General features: G+C 37.4%; 5 protein-coding genes across 5 annotated transcripts; 3 read left to right on the top strand and 2 right to left on the bottom strand.

Annotated features, from left to right (window-relative positions):
- Positions 1-183: 183 nt before the first annotated feature.
- Positions 184-2,092, bottom strand: GCK72_012915 (uncharacterized protein; the record flags this gene model as incomplete). Its single annotated transcript, XM_053729494.1, has 5 exons — positions 184-560; positions 610-756; positions 804-1,274; positions 1,480-1,615; positions 1,859-2,092. 5 exons carry the CDS (start codon positions 2,090-2,092, stop codon positions 184-186), a joined length of 1,365 nt encoding a protein of 454 aa, XP_053584266.1.
- Positions 2,093-4,315: 2,223 nt separating this feature from the next.
- On the top strand, positions 4,316-5,864 carry GCK72_012914 (uncharacterized protein; the record flags this gene model as incomplete). The annotated part of the gene is made up of 4 exons (XM_053729493.1): positions 4,316-4,540; positions 4,657-4,780; positions 4,949-5,416; positions 5,467-5,864. 4 exons carry the CDS (start codon positions 4,316-4,318, stop codon positions 5,862-5,864), a joined length of 1,215 nt encoding a protein of 404 aa, XP_053584265.1.
- A 1,185-nt stretch (positions 5,865-7,049) lies between these two features.
- On the top strand, positions 7,050-8,886 carry GCK72_012913 (uncharacterized protein; the record flags this gene model as incomplete). Its single annotated transcript, XM_053729492.1, has 5 exons — positions 7,050-7,166; positions 7,220-7,343; positions 7,411-7,902; positions 8,022-8,468; positions 8,519-8,886. 5 exons carry the CDS (start codon positions 7,050-7,052, stop codon positions 8,884-8,886), a joined length of 1,548 nt encoding a protein of 515 aa, XP_053584264.1.
- Positions 8,887-9,543: 657 nt separating this feature from the next.
- Positions 9,544-10,125, top strand: GCK72_012912 (uncharacterized protein; the record flags this gene model as incomplete). The annotated part of the gene is made up of 3 exons (XM_053729491.1): positions 9,544-9,660; positions 9,714-9,837; positions 9,884-10,125. 3 exons carry the CDS (start codon positions 9,544-9,546, stop codon positions 10,123-10,125), a joined length of 483 nt encoding a protein of 160 aa, XP_053584263.1.
- A 969-nt stretch (positions 10,126-11,094) lies between these two features.
- Positions 11,095-16,663, bottom strand: GCK72_012911 (uncharacterized protein; the record flags this gene model as incomplete). Its single annotated transcript, XM_053729490.1, has 11 exons — positions 11,095-11,307; positions 11,477-11,707; positions 11,829-12,488; positions 13,596-13,726; positions 13,771-13,892; positions 13,947-14,034; positions 14,134-14,380; positions 14,475-14,633; positions 15,084-15,453; positions 15,561-15,752; positions 16,575-16,663. 11 exons carry the CDS (start codon positions 16,661-16,663, stop codon positions 11,095-11,097), a joined length of 2,502 nt encoding a protein of 833 aa, XP_053584262.1.
- Between the last annotated feature and the right edge of the window lie 608 nt (positions 16,664-17,271).

The raw sequence follows: 17,271 nt of genomic DNA, 5'->3' as shown, positions 1-17,271 counted from the left end.
ATTAGTTGTATGAAACGAATATGCGTATTGAAGAAAGAAAGACGCAGGAAAAATTAGAAGTGAGAATCGGGAAATGAGAGTGGAAATAAGTCATATTAGTGTTAATAAGGTTTAGAAATTAATTAAGTGATTGTGAATTCTTGGAAGTATCCATCGAATGATCTGTCAACTTGATTCGATGTTTTATTGGGAGTCCATGTTGGGCGCATTGTAAATTCTCATCATCTCGTGTCTCTGCTCTTCCGCCAGACACATCCAATTGTGCATCTTCACGTAAATTTCTCTTTTTTGGCTCAATTCTTTCCAGTCCTTTGGATTATTCAAACATTGGTTGAGTGTTCTTCTGCATCTTTTCAAAATCTTCGTGGCAAACCACTCCTGAGTCGCTTGAGTTCTCTCGAGCCAATTCTTGACCACCACGGAGATTCTTTTGGTGTCAACGTAATTGACTGGTTTGTTGATGAGGTCATTGAATGTCTCAGTGGTAACCGATGTGTGAAATGATGATTCAGGAGACAGTGATGATCCAGAAACGGAAGATGTCAGCGATTGTGTGAAATCTTAAACAATTTAGTTAAAATTAAACATGATTTGATCAAAGTAACGTACCATAACCCTCTTCAATTGTTTCGAACATCTGTGTAGAGATTGATGAGTGACAAGATGAACGAGTAGACATTGTGGAAACGCCGGAATCAGAAGACGCCTCCGATTGAAGTGATACTTGCCGTTTTCGGGAGACCAGCTTTGGGTAGTCTGAAAAATCAAGTTGAACTGGAGCATGCTGTTATCAAGAATCTTACCGTACTCATCTGAAAAACTTCCCAAGTCTTCTGGACCTCTCATAAACTTCTTTGGCTTCTCATTGTCGATTTCAAATATCGACAGAATCTCTTTTTTCACATCTTCCGACAGCTTCAACCAATTGTACATTTTGATGAACAACTCCTTTCCAGTCTTCAATGAATCGAATGGTCGTGGGATGGTGAGAACTCTATGCAAACGGTTTCGTACTGTTCCTAAAACATGTGCAGCGAAGAATGACTGGGAACAGATTGCAAGTGTGAACCACTCTCTCATTTGTCTGGCAATGTCCTTGGTATCCAGGTAGACGTTATCGGGTATTGGTGTACTCAGAAGCTCATGAGCCTGTTTGGCGGACATGGAACGAGGTCGGGAAGATGTCGAGGGTGAGGACGCGACTGGAGAGAAAGTATCAGTGAGTGATGAGGAGGGCATCGGACAATTGAAGTTGAGAACAGCGTTGTTGAGTTCTGAAAACGATTGATCCATTGATATTAACTGATTGTGATGGCATTTATGAAAATGTTGCAACTGTAACACATGACAAACAGCTATTTATACCAAACCCTAAGTTTTAAAAATCAAAATGCGCGATTTCAGTTTCTTGAAATTTCCTGACGAATTTTTCTTTGTAATTGACAGTAACCCGAATTATCTAAACATTTTGTAACTCACCTCTAGTAACTCTACGTTCTTGACCACTGAATGAGTCTACTGCCATCTGTTGCTCCAATGAAATGACCAATGAGTAGTCCTCCAGTTTCATTCTTTTGGTTGCTGGCTCGAACTCGTTTGGGGATTGGTTTTCGTCCTGGAAAAACAGTTCACAATCTATTGTCGCGACAAAAAAGTTCCGACATTTTTTAACGACGCGTGTTTGCGGACTCAGTGCTAAATTTAAAAATGTAGCACTAAGTCCGCAAACACGCGTCGGTAAAAAATGTCGGAACTTTTTTATTTCGATAGTACGATTTCATCATAAGGTTGTGGAATCTTAAGCTAAGAGAACCAGTTGAAACATACTTTAATGATAACAACTCTGCCATTAACTCACCGAGAACATAAAGTAAATTGGAAGATCTTTTGATCCATATGGAGTGTATCTCATTTCGAATCGATTCTCCTTCTTAACCATTTCCCGTTCGAAGCATGAAATTGGGACTTCTTTCCTTTTGAGAATTCCATAACAATCCGTATTCCTCGGGTGTCTGACATTGGTCAGTTCCGCCAGAATGTAGTTAGACTCATCGATTGTTTGTTGGACACTGAGAGCTCTGGTTGGAATCATATCTGGAAAAACAGGGAAATTGACTATAAGTACGGGAGGAAAACGGTAAATTGAAACAGACGACAAAATTATTGTGGGGAAGAAGGAAAAAATAAAAGGAGGGTCTGTAGATCAAGACTCGAATAGGTAGGTCAAATATAGGATACGGTGTTTTCTTACAATGTTTTGGGTCTGGAGAACGTTATTCAACATAAAGAGAGCCGATGAGGAGTGTGGCGATTTTGAATGGGGTATAAAAGAAAAAGTTCTTAACACAGGAATCTGTTTCTAGAAAAACATATCTTCTAGAAAATGTGAAAAGGTAGGTTTTTACTAAAAATTGAGGTTTTTGCCAGTTTTTTGTTTTTCTTGGCGCGGAACGTTCAACAACTTGAGGAAAAGAAATGACTACTGAAAAGTCAGTTTTTTGTAAAAAAAGGAAATGGTAGAATTTCAAAAAAATAATAAAAATAATAATTGATAGAATCAAAGAGTAAAAAAGAAGTTTCAGAAAATTACAAATTTCTAATTTTTAGTGTTTCATTCCGATCTGAATTGAAAGTTGAGAAATTACGAAAATACTCGAAAACAAGCAAACGTTGGGTTTTTATCCTGGGATACAGTCCAATAACATTTTCCCATAGCCCGGTATATCTAAACTCGCTGAAATGCGTTTTTTTTTAGTTTTCAAAGTTGAACTTTGAAAATTTGTTCAATTTTTGTTGGATTTTCTGTTCTTAAAGTTTTGGTATTTTGTGATGAAACATTGTTTCTTGTTTCTTATCTGTTCATTTAGTGATTTTTTACAACAGAAAAATATCGAATTTCTGATTTTTTGAAAATTTCATCAATTTTACAATTTGGCCTTTCAGATTAAACAAAATTGGAGAAAAATTGCAGGAGAAATGCGTCAGTTACATCGTTTGCGTATTGTCCTTTTAGGGTCCCACGGGATGTTTTCTAACCCGGATCAGCCGAATCGATCATATTGACTCTGCAGGCAATACAACTTCTTCCCAGGGCCAAAAACGCAAGTGGTTGTATACCAGATGTCACGGTAGATGTCCAATATGGGACCGTCATTCATTCACACCCTTGTTTTCCCCCTACAGACGGTTTATCCTTTACCTCTCACCATCTTTATTTATGCTGTTATAGTGTTATCTCTTCTCTTATAGTAACTAGGGATCGCTATGATCGAATGGAACAAAACTTCCATTTTCTTCTTTTGCGTCCTACAGACGATTATTTTGCCATCCTATATTATTTTACCCGTTTTATTTAGTTTTAAGGGACCGCTATGTTCGTAAGAAAAAATATCACTTTTTCTTTCGGGTCCTCATGGAAAGACTTCTTTTTTCTAGCTTTTTTCAATTTTGTTATATCAAACGCGAGAAACAATTTCATTCTCCTTCTGGGGTCCTTCTGGTTCTGGTTCTGGGATAAAACAAATTCACTGACGTACTCACACTTTGCGAATACTCATAACAATACGCATAGCTAACTTTTACGATGTTGATTTATCTCATAGGTCAGGTCACATCGCTTTAAAACATGACAGGTTTTCCCAGAGCCTTTTTAAAAGGACGCAATGCACAGTTGTATCCCAGATAGATGGGACTGTCACTCATTCATTCCCTTTTTTCCCCTACAGGCGGTTTATTCTTTTCATTTTCTCATATTGTTAACCTTTATAATAGCCATGGTTCTGGAAACACATACCACCCATTTTCTATGCTCTAATTGATCAATTTTTATCAGTTTGACTTTTTCTGATACATGATATGTAATTGTCACGTTTTCAAAGTTTTGCATTTTTCTACAAGAAATAACAGTAATTTTTAAATTTTGACAAAATATTGACTACCAACTTTTTTGACGTGATTGACAATTATTGACTTCTGATTTTGTCCATTGTTATGATCAAATCAAGTAAATAGATATTCAACTCTTCCCATATTGTTAACCTTTATGATGTTTTCTTCTTGCATAGGTCAGGTTAAACTGCTGTAGAAAAGATACAGATAGTCAGTTTTTTTCCCAGAGATCTTAAAAAGAACGCCGCGGTTGTAAATCAGATGTCACGCTAATTATGTGCAGCCACATAATACCGCAACTTGGAACCTCATTTACTTATTCATTTCCTGCATACTGTTCTGTCTTTCCCTCTCCTATACTAATTTCTCGTCTTCTTAGTTTTCTTCCCCCTAACACTATCCATACTCTAATGTATTATTTTCAGAAATGATTCCAACCAGAGCACTCTGTTTCCAACAAATAATCGATGAGTCGAACTACATTCTTACGGAACTGACCAATGTCAGACACCCGGGGAATACGGACTGTTATGGAATTCTCAAAAGGAAAGAAGTCCCAATTTCATGCTTCGAACTGGATACAGTTCAGATTGAGAATCGATGCGAGACGGGATATGAATCAAGAGATTATCCGATCTCTTTCGGTATTACGGTAAGTAAATGGGAGAGAGGGGAACTGGAATCTAACAAAGAATGTTTCGATAGATCTTATTATCTGGTGATTTACTGAACGAGTGATAACATTCCATAATATAATCTCTTTTTCAGGACGAAAATCAAAACCCACACGAGTTCGAGCCAGCAACCAAACGAATGAAACTGGAGGACTCCTCTGTAGATCAAGAGACGCCAGTCGGCTCATACAGTTTGCCAAAACGTGGAGTTACTGGAGGTAAGTCACAAGATTTATAGACATTAAGAAGATCTATGATTAACAAAGAAAAACTTGTACAGAAATGTTTAGAAACTGAAACCGCGTTAGCTAGTCAGCTGTTACAGTTACAAGATTCTCATGGATACCCTCACAATCAGTGAAAATCAATAATATTTGCAATTTCAGAACTCAACAACGCTATCTTCAACTTCAATCGTCCGATGCCCTCTTCATCACCCGAAATCTCTTTTTCTTCCGTCTCGTCTTCTCTCTCATTACCAACATCAACCCATTCTCATTCAATGTCAATCGAGCAAGCTCTGGATCTTTTGAGCACACCGATCTCTTATAAGATCAACTTGAATACCAAGGAAATCGCCAGACAAATGAGAGAGTGGTTCACACTTGCGATCTGTTCCCAGGCATTCTTCGCTGCACATGTTCTTGGCGTTGCCCGGAACCGTTTCCATAGAGTTCTCACCGTCCCACCACCATTCGATTCCTTGAAGTCTGGAAAGGAATTGTATATCAAAATGTACAATTGGTTGAAGCTGACGGAGGATGTGAAAAAGGAAATCTTGTCGGTATTTGGAAACAACGATCAAAAGTCAAAGAAGATTGCCCAAGAGCCAGAAGGCGAAGAGGAGGAGTACGGTAAGTTACCTCGATTCCAGTATTTTTCATTTCAGTTCAACTTATTTCAGATTGTCCAAAGGAGATTTCCCGGAAACGCCAAGCTTCACTCCATTCGGATACATCTTCCTACTCATCATTGTCTCCTGACTCATTCCTCGACACATCGATCACTGACGAGACATTCAATGCAATCATCAACAAGCAAATCAATTATGTTAACACCAAAAATATCTCTATTTTGATGAAGAATTGGCTCCAGAGAACTCAAGCGACTCAGAGGTGGTTTGCCAAAAAAATCTTGGGAAGAAGCAGAAAGACACTCGGCCAATGTCTGAATAAGCCAAAGGACTGGAAAGATTTGAGCCAAAAGAGGAAGTTCTACGTGAAGATGCACAATTGGATGTGTCTGACGGAGGAGCAGAGACACGAGATGATGAAAGTTTACAAGGCGCCAAATATGGAATAGATCATCAAATCAAATGGGATTACTCAATGGACACTTCCAAAAACTCACAATTACTTAACCAATTTCTAATTTTTGTAACATCAATATAACTTATTTCCCCTGTTAAACAGATCTCCCATTTTCCGATTCTCTCTCTTAATTTTTCCCGCGTCTTTCTTTCTTCAATACTTCGTTTCATCATGCTAATTTGTAAAATATCTTTCCCATTTGCAGCTTCTTTATTTCCTAATTTTCTGTTTAATTTCTAATTTACTATTCGAGTAATTTGATAAAAATAAAAAATAATTAATATACAGTTTCTCTCTTCTTATAATTACAGAAAAGTTATATGCATAGCTAATATTGTCATCGCTATCGAAATTTAAAAGTACTGGATAGCTTACACGAGATCGTTTTTTCTTATAATAAACAATTTCATAATTATTCAACCATGTGTTCCGAAACTACCGGGGAAAGGGGCCTATTGGGAAAGTGCGCCGGGTGAAAGTTGGCCCGGTGGCGGCTAAACGTTGGTCCGTCGGCGGCTCGCAACTTCAACCACCGTATGTTCGCCGTTGGGCAACTTGCGCGCCGCCGTCGGCCCGTTTTTGGGACTTAGCGGTTTACCTGTGACAGGTAGACCACGGGGGACACTTGCGACGCATGGTCATAGAGGTGTACACCTCACCGAGGAGTTTTGATTTTCCACGTGAATTTTCTGGGAAAAATGAAACGACTTCTCCAGATGACGTCAAAACAGGAATTTTTGAAAAAAGAAAAGTTCGGGCATCAACTAAGCGCAATTTCCTATCTATCTATCCAGGTTTCATAAAAATCGGCCCAGTACGGAGGGAGTTATGGCTGGCGACAAATAAATACACAGACGGATCTGTTGAATATTATTATTATTATTATATTATATTATTATATTATACTCGATGAGATCACTACATTCCAAATTTCCCATAATCTCTGTTTTATTAGTTCTCTGAAACACGCAACAATTTTGAGTTTCTCCTAGTCTTGTTAATTTAAAATGGTAATTTCACGATGAAAAAAATGCGCGAAAATTCATCAGAAAAAATATTTGACCTACCGCCTCTTTCATTCAACGAGAAAATCATTCTTCTCATTTTCTCTCCCATTGCTTTGTTGATTTTCTTTCTTTTCTTTCGTGATTCATAACAAAATTATTTTATTTCAGATATGATTCCAATTAAAAACCAGCCAACTTCCGATGAATCGAACCACCCACAATCAGAACTACCAAACGACAAGAACCAGACGAAACCGGATGAGAGTGGAATTATTAAAAGAAATCAGGTAACAGGTTCAGATTTCAACTGAAAACCAGTAAAAATAACAATATTTTTCAGGATGATAATAAAGATCAAGATGAGTTAGTCACGACAGTCAAGAAGATCGAAAAAGATGATTTGGGAGTGGAGAACTCGACACCAGTGGGGAGCAATGAAGGCAAACAATGGACATTGCGGACAGGTGGGTGAGAAGTTCTTCGGTGGGGCGCATTTGCAAGAGAGCTACAACTTTTTTTCAAAACTTTCAGAGCTCCGACCCCTCCGCCACTCCATCGCATCCGTATTGTCTCCAAACTATTCCTCAATGACTTCATCACTTCCTTCATCAACGACAGATTCACATTCATCTTCAATATCTGTTGAACTGGCACTGGAATTACTTAACCTACCGATCAGCAATGAAGACGATATGAATGCCGAAAGAATTGTGAAAGAAATAAGAGAGTGGCTCTCATTGGGTCTCTGTTCTCAAGAATTCTTTCCTTTTTATATTCTCAATGTCGATGAAATACGATTCGATGACATCATCACCTATCCACAAGCATATTTCTCGTTGGCTAGTGGACGGAAGCTATTCGTCAGAATGTATAATTGGTTGAGGATAAGTGAAGCTTCGAAAATGAAGATACTGACATTAGATCAATCTACGAAGATAATTAAATTGGAGGACTACTCAGTGGACCAACAGGACCAACAACCAGTGGGCGGATGCGATAATCAAGAACGTGGAGTTACTGGAGGTAAGTGACAATATTTACAGACAGAAACTAAAACCGCGTTTGCTAGTCATCTGCTACAGTTACAAGATTCTCAGAAATACCCTCCGAATCTGTGAAAATCAATCAAATTACAATTTTAGAACTCAACAACGTCAATCGTCCGATGCCCTCCTCATCACCGTGTTCTCCCGTCTCGCCTTCTCTTTCACTACCGACATCATCCAGTACTTCTTCAATGTCTGCCGAACAGGCTCGTGAGCTTCTGAGTACACCAATACCCGATAACGTCTACCTGGATACCAAGGACATTGCCAGACAAATGAAAGAGTGGTTCACTCTGGGAATCTGTACCCAGTCCTTCTTCGCTGCCAAAATTCTTGGTACACCGCGCAATCGATTCCACACAATTCTGACAACTCCACTACGATTCAAAAAGTTGAGGAATGGAAAGGAATTGTACATCAAAATGTACAATTGGTTGAAGATGTCAGAAGATGTGAAAAGGGAAATCTGGTCGGTAGCTGGAATGAACGATGAAAAGTCAAAGAAGATTGTCCAAGAGCCAGAAGGCGAAGAAGAGGAGTACGGTAGGTTATATCAATAAAAGTATGTTTCATTTCATTTCACTTTGATTCAGAGTGTCCAACGGAGATCTCGAAGAAACGCGAAGTTTCACTCCTTTCGGAGACATCTCCGTCGATTACCGCCGAGACATTCAATGCAATCATCAACAAGAAAATCAATTATGTTAACACCAAAAATATCTCTATTTTGATGAAGAATTGGCTCCAGAGAACTCAAGCGACTCAGAGGTGGTTTGCCAAAAAAATCTTGGGAAGAAGCAGAAAGACACTCGGTCAATGTCTGAATAAGCCAAAGGACTGGAAAGAATTGAGCCAAAAGAGGAAGATCTACGTGAAGATGTACAATTGGATGTGTTTGACAGAAGAGCAGAGACTCAAGATGATGAAAGTTTACAAGGCGCCAAACATGAAATGCCAGTAGAAAATCAAGTTGACAGACGACTCGACACTTCCAAGAACTCAAGCATTTCTAAATCTTTGTACCATTAATATATCTTGTTTCCCCTGTTAAACAGATCTCTCTTTCATTTCCCGATACTCACTTATAATTTTTTTTTGTGTCTTCCTATCTTCAATACTCATATTGTAATATCTAAGCTAATTTGTAAAATATATTTCCTATTTGCAGTTTCTTTATTTCCCAGTTTTCTGCTTGATTTTTAATTTACTATTCTAATAATTCGATGAAAATTAAAATATTTAATATATTATACATTTTCTCTTATCAAATAATAACAGGCAATATAGTTATAGCTGATATTTATATCAAAACTTGATAGTGGACTCACAGCTTACAGAAAAATAGAACTCGATGAAATCAAAGAATTCAAGATTTTCCATAATCTCTGTTTTATTAGTTTCCTGAAACACGTAACAATGTTAAGTATCACCCTAGTCTTGTGAACTCAAAACAGAAATGTTTTGTTAAAAAAAACGCGCGAAAATTCATCAATAGAAATATTTGACCTACCTCATCTTGCCTTCCACTAGAAAATCATTCTTCCCATTTTCTCTCCGATTGCTTGGTAGATTTTCTTTCTTTTACCTCTAACACATATAAAGTTTTTTCATTTCAGACATGATTCCAATCAATAATCAACAAACCGCCGATAACTCGAACAACCCACAATCAAAACTAACAAACGTCAAGAATCAGAAGAAACGAGATGGAAGTGGAATTCTTAAAAGAAATAAGGTAACAGTTTCAGATTTCACTCGAAATTTTGTAAAAATGATAAAATTTTACAGGTTGAGAATGAAGATCAAGATGAGTTAATCCCAACAGTCAAGAAGATCAAAAAAGAAGATTTTGGAGTAGAAAACTCGACATCAGTAGGGATGAGTGGAGGCAGGAAATGGATGTTAAGAACAGGTGAGTGAGAATTTCTTCGGTGGAGTGTATGTTTTCAATTTTTCAGATCTCCAATCACGCGGCATCCCAAAATCTTCCGTATTGTCTCCAAACTATTCCTCCTCGACATTATTTTCTCCATTACCAACTATAGATTCTCATTCATCAACAGATTCTGTTGAGATGGCACTGGAATATCTCAGCACACCGATCAGCGATGAAGACGATATGAATGCCGAAGGAATTGTAAGAGAGATAAGAGATTGTAAGAGAGATAAGAGAGGAAAATCTTCCAACGCTGTAACATAACTTATTCCTCCTATTCCGATCGTCTAGCCCAACTTAATCTCTTCTCATTGCGCCATCGTAGACTAAAAGCCCAGCTTCTCCTCCTATATAAATTTCTAAGCGGTACCTCATACTTTCCACACCTAGATTCGTACATCCGGTTTTCCTCCTCCACCCGTCGCCCTATGAATCTTATTTGTATTAAACCCAAGTGCTCTGACTTTTTTTCCCACACCATTCCCATCTGGAATGCCATTACCTCCCAAAGCTCACATTTTCTCTCCCCTTCCGAGTTCAATACCCTAATTTCGTCTAGTATCACACGCTATTAGAGCCTATTCTTATCCTGTACTCCCAAACCACCTTTCCCCGCATTACCATATTTCTCAATTCATATTGCCTTCTTTTATACCCCTCATACCGGTCATTCTTTTTTTTTCGTTGCCCCACATCTCTCACTTTAACCCACCCTTTGAATGGTCTCGTGAGGGACTCATTCTCAGCCTCTCGCCCCATATATTGATAATTTTTTTTTACAAGAATAAATACAAATACAAATAACTCATAATAACTTATTTCAATCCGTTTCAAATCTCATGTTTTCAACTCTATTTTTCGTGTTTCATGAACAGTATATCAAATTAAAAGTGACTGATGCATATTCGTATTTCTAACTTATTAACAAATATAACTGGCCAATAAAAACTATTACTGAAAGAATTCTATGCCCATTATTGCTGACAGAAGAATTGATTGGTACAAAACATTGTCATCATTGACTCCGCAGCACATCAACAAATTGATCCTGGTCGAAATATTTGTAGAATACTTGCCTTGTGAAACAGTAATTTATTAAAGCAAACTCAAAAACAGACAGTGAAGAAGTTGTAATCCCGTAGCCAGAAAAGAAGATATAACGACTAGAATTTCAGAAATAGGTTTTACAATTATGACAAATTGATATCAGATTTCATTATTTTCCCTAATATCTCAATCGATACAATTATCCTCGTTCCTTGGTTTCCTTGTGAAACTGGATAACCTGACCATCGGAGTGATACTTCTCCTTTTTGATCTATTGATCTGATCCAATCGATTGAATCTCGATGCAGCATCTGGAGTAGTTGGTTCTTGTTGGTTATTTGAAGATTGAAGTTGGTCGGATGACGGAGTTTGGGTATGGGAGAGTAGGCGGGATTCTCTCTGAAAAAAAGAGGACTATATTGTTTTGCAAAACTTGTGTCCCGTTTCAACAACTCGATGAAACTGAATAGTATTTTTCACTATTGATTCTAGATTCCTGCAAATGCGGTATTTGACTATATTTGATAAAATTTTCAAACATTTTTGAGATTCTGCAAGTCTAACTCACCTTGAACGCCTCCCTTCTGAAATGTTCCTGCTTCGCCGTCTCAATTCTGACCCAATGTGGAACATCCGGTACCAGAATATCAATAATCATCTTTGATGCAAGAATAACATGCTCCAAAACCACAACAATCAATATCTGGCCTCCCCATGATAAGTCTGGCCAAATTCTCTGGACAAGACCGGATTGACCGATGAGGGCACAGTTGACAATGACGCCGAGGATTCCGAGAAGCTAAAATTCTTATTTTAAAAATTTGTATTTGCTGCTGACCACGGAGATTTGATTGAAGAACATGTATTACGATCTCATTAGATATTCTTTAGTTTTCGAAACAGTATCCTCTACTACTCACCTCCATAGCCTTCTGCCATGCTCCAATATCCTTAACCCTCCTTCCAAACGGTCTCTGTACAGTATTACACAATTTGAATGCATCCACTCGAATCTCGATCAAATTATTGATCAATGCACATACGGCAGCCAACGGGAACGCAGGGGAAAACAGTAAAACATATCCGAATTGAATGAACATTTCGAGAAAATCGTCAAGTGGGCGTGCATAAACAGACATAACACTCTCCAGTTCAGCTTGTGTCAATTCTGGATTCGAATCATTCGACGGTTTGAATTCTGGAAGTGGAAGACGTTCTGTTTTCAATGAGAAGTCCTCTCGGAATATCGAAGAAAGTGTTCGAAGTTGTTTCATATCATTCGTCTCAAGTTTTCCATCGTCATGTTTCTTCCTCTCCCTCAATTCCCCTTCCGTCGGAGATCCCAAACTGAAAAATGATCCGATGGGGCTCCGTTTCGGACTCATTTCTTCCTCTTGCTCCACGGAACTTTGTCTTTTGTTCCTCACGTTCTCCACGTGTCTTCTCAATGTTCCATCACTCATGCTTCGTGTCATTTTGTACGTTAAACTGCTCAATTTCAGCTTTTCGATCATGAATGGGACCACAGTTTCCATGATGTTCTGAGTGACTTGACGGGTGATGAGGAGGGTGGCAAGAGTCTGAAATTAAGCATTGAATGTTTGAATGTATAAATATTTGCTCATACTAAACTTGGAAAACAGGAAGTTATAATATAAAAATTCAGTTCTATTTCATGTTAAGCCAATACATATTCTCTGTTTCATATTATGAATTTTTTACGTTGTTTTTTATTTAAAATTGGTAACGTCCTTAGTTCAATCGAAAAAAATTTACGCTGATTTCGGAACTGTAATCAGTTTTTGCTACGAGAATCTATCAGAAAAGTTTTTATGTTTTTGGGAGAATCTACCTTCCCAAATGTGCAATTTTAGGAGTATCAGTCTTGATTTTTTACATGATTCATTGAAATTTTTTGTCTTGTGGCAAAACAGCTATAGAAAAAGTTTGAAGAAGTCTCCTCTTTGATAACTGTAAAGTTGGTTCAAACTTTGCCACAATCTTTTTTCCATAAGTTTTTCAAAATAAACCAAAAATACCAGGAAATTACAAATCAACTCCTGTTGCAAAAACTGATTATAGACTATGAATCAACAGTAAGCTTTGGTATAATCCAGCCTGACTGAAGTCATATTTTTTATCACAGATTATGATACTTCTGACAATTCTAAGAAAAAAAAACGATTGGAGCATGTGCTAAAAATCACTCTAAACGCTACAATTCCCGTTCTCCTAGCTCAAAATGAGCCTAGATGGAAGAGTTTTTCCGCGCAGCCGTGTAGTCTTCTCGGACAAGATTCCGGTTCAATTCCTCGTTTTCTCACTCACTTTTTCTAAGAAACTTTCGTATATCTACATTTTTTTCTACAAACTTCGTGTTTTTTCAAATTTGAAAAAATACGAAGTTTGTAGAAAAAAGCGAGTTTTTCGAGGAATTGAGAGATACTTTTATCCTCCCACGAAGGCCCCTTTGGAGTCAGGAGAACGGGAATTGTGGGATTTAGAGCGATTTTTAACATATACTCCAATTATGAAAGTTGTTCAGAATTGTTTAAAGTTTCAGAATCTGTGATAAAAATATGACTTCATTCCTCCTTTAAAAAATTTCTGTTTCTCGAAGTGCACAAATCTTCGTTTAGTTTACGGAAAGCAATTGATTTCTCTCTACCGTAATAAATGTTCCTCACCTCCTGTAACCTTTTCATATCTCTCAACACAAATGCAATATAGAAAAGTGACCCGAACGCAGTGACAAATTGGAACAACACAATTTTCGTTATCAGGAAATCCTCGTATTCATCATCAGTACGGTAATTCTCTGAAACCATTTTCTTATTTTCAGACACGGATTTTCTAGGATACCCCAATCATTTAGAACCAATGCAAGCCGTCTATAAATCTTGTCACTGATCACAATCATCAACGCGTAGACAATCATTGGAAGGTAACAGATCCAGTGGAAGAAGAAGGATTCGGCAAAGTAACTGGAATGAAAAAGTTAATATTGAAAATATGTAGCTGGAAAAAGGAAAACTTACAAGTCAGCAAGATCTTGAACAGTGAAGATAGCCAACATGGCAACAAACATTCCAACAACACAGAGACAAGTGATGGGATAGGTGATGACTGAAATAAATTTATTTGTGTTTCAACATCATTGTATGAAAAAATACTATTCTTTGATTTCAATGTTTTTAGTTTTTTTCCATTACAAAAAGCATTTACCATATCTCACTACAGTGTGCTTCCAAGCCGGATAAAATGGTTCCATCCGCCCGGATACTGGATTAGGAGCCAAGTAGTCTCCAGCAAATGCAGGTCTTGGATCTTGTAGATATGAATCTTGAGTTGCATCATAAGTTCCCCATTTGAATGCTAATTCAGCTTGTACTCGTTTCCACCATTCCAGATAAATTGTCGACCAGATGCAGTTGAAGAAAGCGAACAAGACGAAGCAAATGTCGGAGATCAGCTGAAAAAAGAACATTTTTATTGTTTCAGAACTGTAATAACTTTTGAAGGCATATGTTTTAAAAGTTGAATTTTACAGAAACTGTGTTATTTACCTGATACAAATCCTGTTTGTCTCCAGGATTATTTTTGTACTTGAATCCACCCAAAAACCACATGAGGATCCCGAGAAGTGATGGGAACCACAGAGCAGTTGTCATATGACCCAACCACGCGAAATACATGGCGATTTCAGTTCCAAAGTAGTCTTTGACCTGAAAACAAAATTTGAGGCAATGATGAACAAAAAAGGAAAAACACTAGTTGTGTTATCCCTTATTTGAAACTGTACATGTTTCAGAACAAAATGAATTTATCAAATTTGTCACTGGCCTGTCCGGGCTTTTTGACTCTACTTTCTTGAGTCAGAATTCAATCAAAAGCTAGTTATCCATCAAAAAATTATATTTTTTAAATGTTAAATTATTTAAATACTCAAAAAAAGGTAAAAAACTGTACTTTTTTTTTAAAGGCTGGCCGACCGGGCCGAGCAAAATCCCAGCAGAAATTTTGACAAGTTGGCTGATTGCAAGTTTTAGGCAGAATCCAAATCTTTAGTCATTTTCGCAACGGACTTTTTACGTTTTCTTTAAGCCGAATATTTGAATAACATTTCATTCAATTTATCAAATATTTGAGACAGTACAATTTCTGCAACAACTAACCTGATCAATCGGTTGCTCTCCCAACGAGGCCACCCATTTCTGTTGAAGATGTTTCAGATACTCCGTGTTATGCAATGCAGATACATTCTGCACTACATTCATAGATATCAGCCGTGGAACAATTGCAATTCCTTCAGTGAATGTAATCGTCCTTCTTGGAAGTTTTAATGATAATCCTCCTTTCCCTGCTCTCATCATATCAACCATCTGTTTTACAATTATTGTCCGTTCCATCGGTGATAAAAAGGTGTTCTTTCCTTCGACTCCGGCAAAAAACTGGGCTTCTTCAAATGAAAAATCTCGCATTCCACCCCCAAATTTTGTTTTTATTGCTTTCTTGATATGACACAATTCGGCGCCTTTCAGGAGACTGAAAACAATTTTTATTGTTGTTTTTTCTACAGTTTCAATCAGCCCACAAACTTTAGGTGACTATTATAAACCTAATGAAACTTTCATAGTACGAAGATAAATTACCTCTTATAATCCGCCGTCAAATATATCGCATAACAACTATTCAATCTGTGGTATCTGACTTCTATCCGTAAATTCGGTTCATGTTCTCTCATCTGTTGTACCAACCACATCACGGATGTCTTGTTTTCCACGTCATCATCCGAGAATTTCATAGTGATTAGAAGATCACAGTGGGTGGAGGTGGAGGCGTATCTGGAAATAAGGGATGTTGGAATTTTTTGATATTTTTCAAAATGTATTATGTACATTTCATTTAATGAGTTAACCATCACATTTTTAATGAGATGTTCTGAGACTCTTTTAGTGGATGTTTTACAGTTTGGTTTACTAAAGCTGACATTGTGAATGAAAATGTTCAGAGAAAAAAAGCTCTTACTAAAATAAATTTCCCGTTCACAAAAGTCGATAATTGGGTTTTGGTTTTCATGTTAAGTTTTTGGTTTTTCGTTATCAACTTGTTTCAACAACAATTTTATTCTCTCCACGAAATGCAGACTCACAAGGGAAGCCTTTAGATATGCGGCTTTCAAACGCTTTATAAATTGCGTCATAAGTACTTTCGACTACGGGGAGTCTATTTCTGCAGTCAGAATCGGTTAAATGTCTCTGCTAGCCGAGTTATGAGCTCTCAAACTTATTATTTGGTCAAGCTTTTTTACATGGAATTTCGAATCGGAAAAATATAATAGTATACACAAGATATTCTCGTTTTTGCAACGTACGAGAGCCCGATTTGAAATTCATGTGAAAAGCTTTACCACATGAATAGTTTGAGAGTTCATAACTCGGTTCACAGAAACATTTAGCCGGTTTTGACTGCAGAAATGGACTCCCCGAAGTCGAAAGCGCCTATAACCAAATTTATAGGTCGTTTGAAAGTGGTGCCTTCAATGACTTCCCATATGCGCAAAAAAGCTCTGACTAAAAAAAGTTCCCGTTTCCAAATGTTGACAACTGATTTTCAGGTTGATTTTGCTCGATTGTGCGTGGCTCTATTCCTTTTTCCAAACTCACCTCCACAAATCCGAACTGAGTGCAAATCTCTGTCCCTCAACGATTCCATCCTGTATAATCGCCCCAAATTTGTTGTGGAGTGTTGCCATTACGCCTGAAAATTGAAATTGAATTCGTAAGAGAGACTTTAAAGGATACAAAATGAGCACATGATTTTCTTGCATTTTCAAGATTTTGGTAAAACGGAGATAGTTATTTTTGACAATTCCGATATCAATCGGCTGAATATTCATTACGCAGTGAAAAAAAGAGAAGGAGGAAAAGAGAAAATAACGGTTTGGTGAGAACGAAACGATGAAAATATTGTTTCCCAGAGTTTATGTGAAACTAAAAAATATAAATCATGAGTTTTGTTTCGAAATAGATGGCAAATCATATGATGGTATTACGACAAAAAAACTATCAAATGTTTTCAGACACTTCCAATAATTATCTGATGAAACAGAAGCTCACGGTAGTTCTGTTACAGTTTCAAAAACTCGTTAAATCTTGGATTCAGATGGTTCTTGAGTGAAAGAAAATCTGTTATCGGAGGCAAAAAGTTGTTGGAGTAGCTTGAGGAAGATAAGAATAGGATTTGCGCAACCACCTTTTCGGATGTTGGAATGTTCTTTTTTGCCACTGACTAGCCTTGAGAACGAACAAATAAAAATTTTCACATATCAGTTACGGCACTAAAGCAGAGAGATTTATCATC

Source organism: Caenorhabditis remanei, chromosome IV (assembly GCF_010183535.1).
Source record: "Caenorhabditis remanei strain PX506 chromosome IV, whole genome shotgun sequence".
NCBI lineage: Eukaryota > Metazoa > Nematoda > Chromadorea > Rhabditida > Rhabditidae > Caenorhabditis > Caenorhabditis remanei.
Note: the sequence above shows the minus strand (reverse complement) of the source record. Positions and strands in the feature narration are given on the sequence as shown.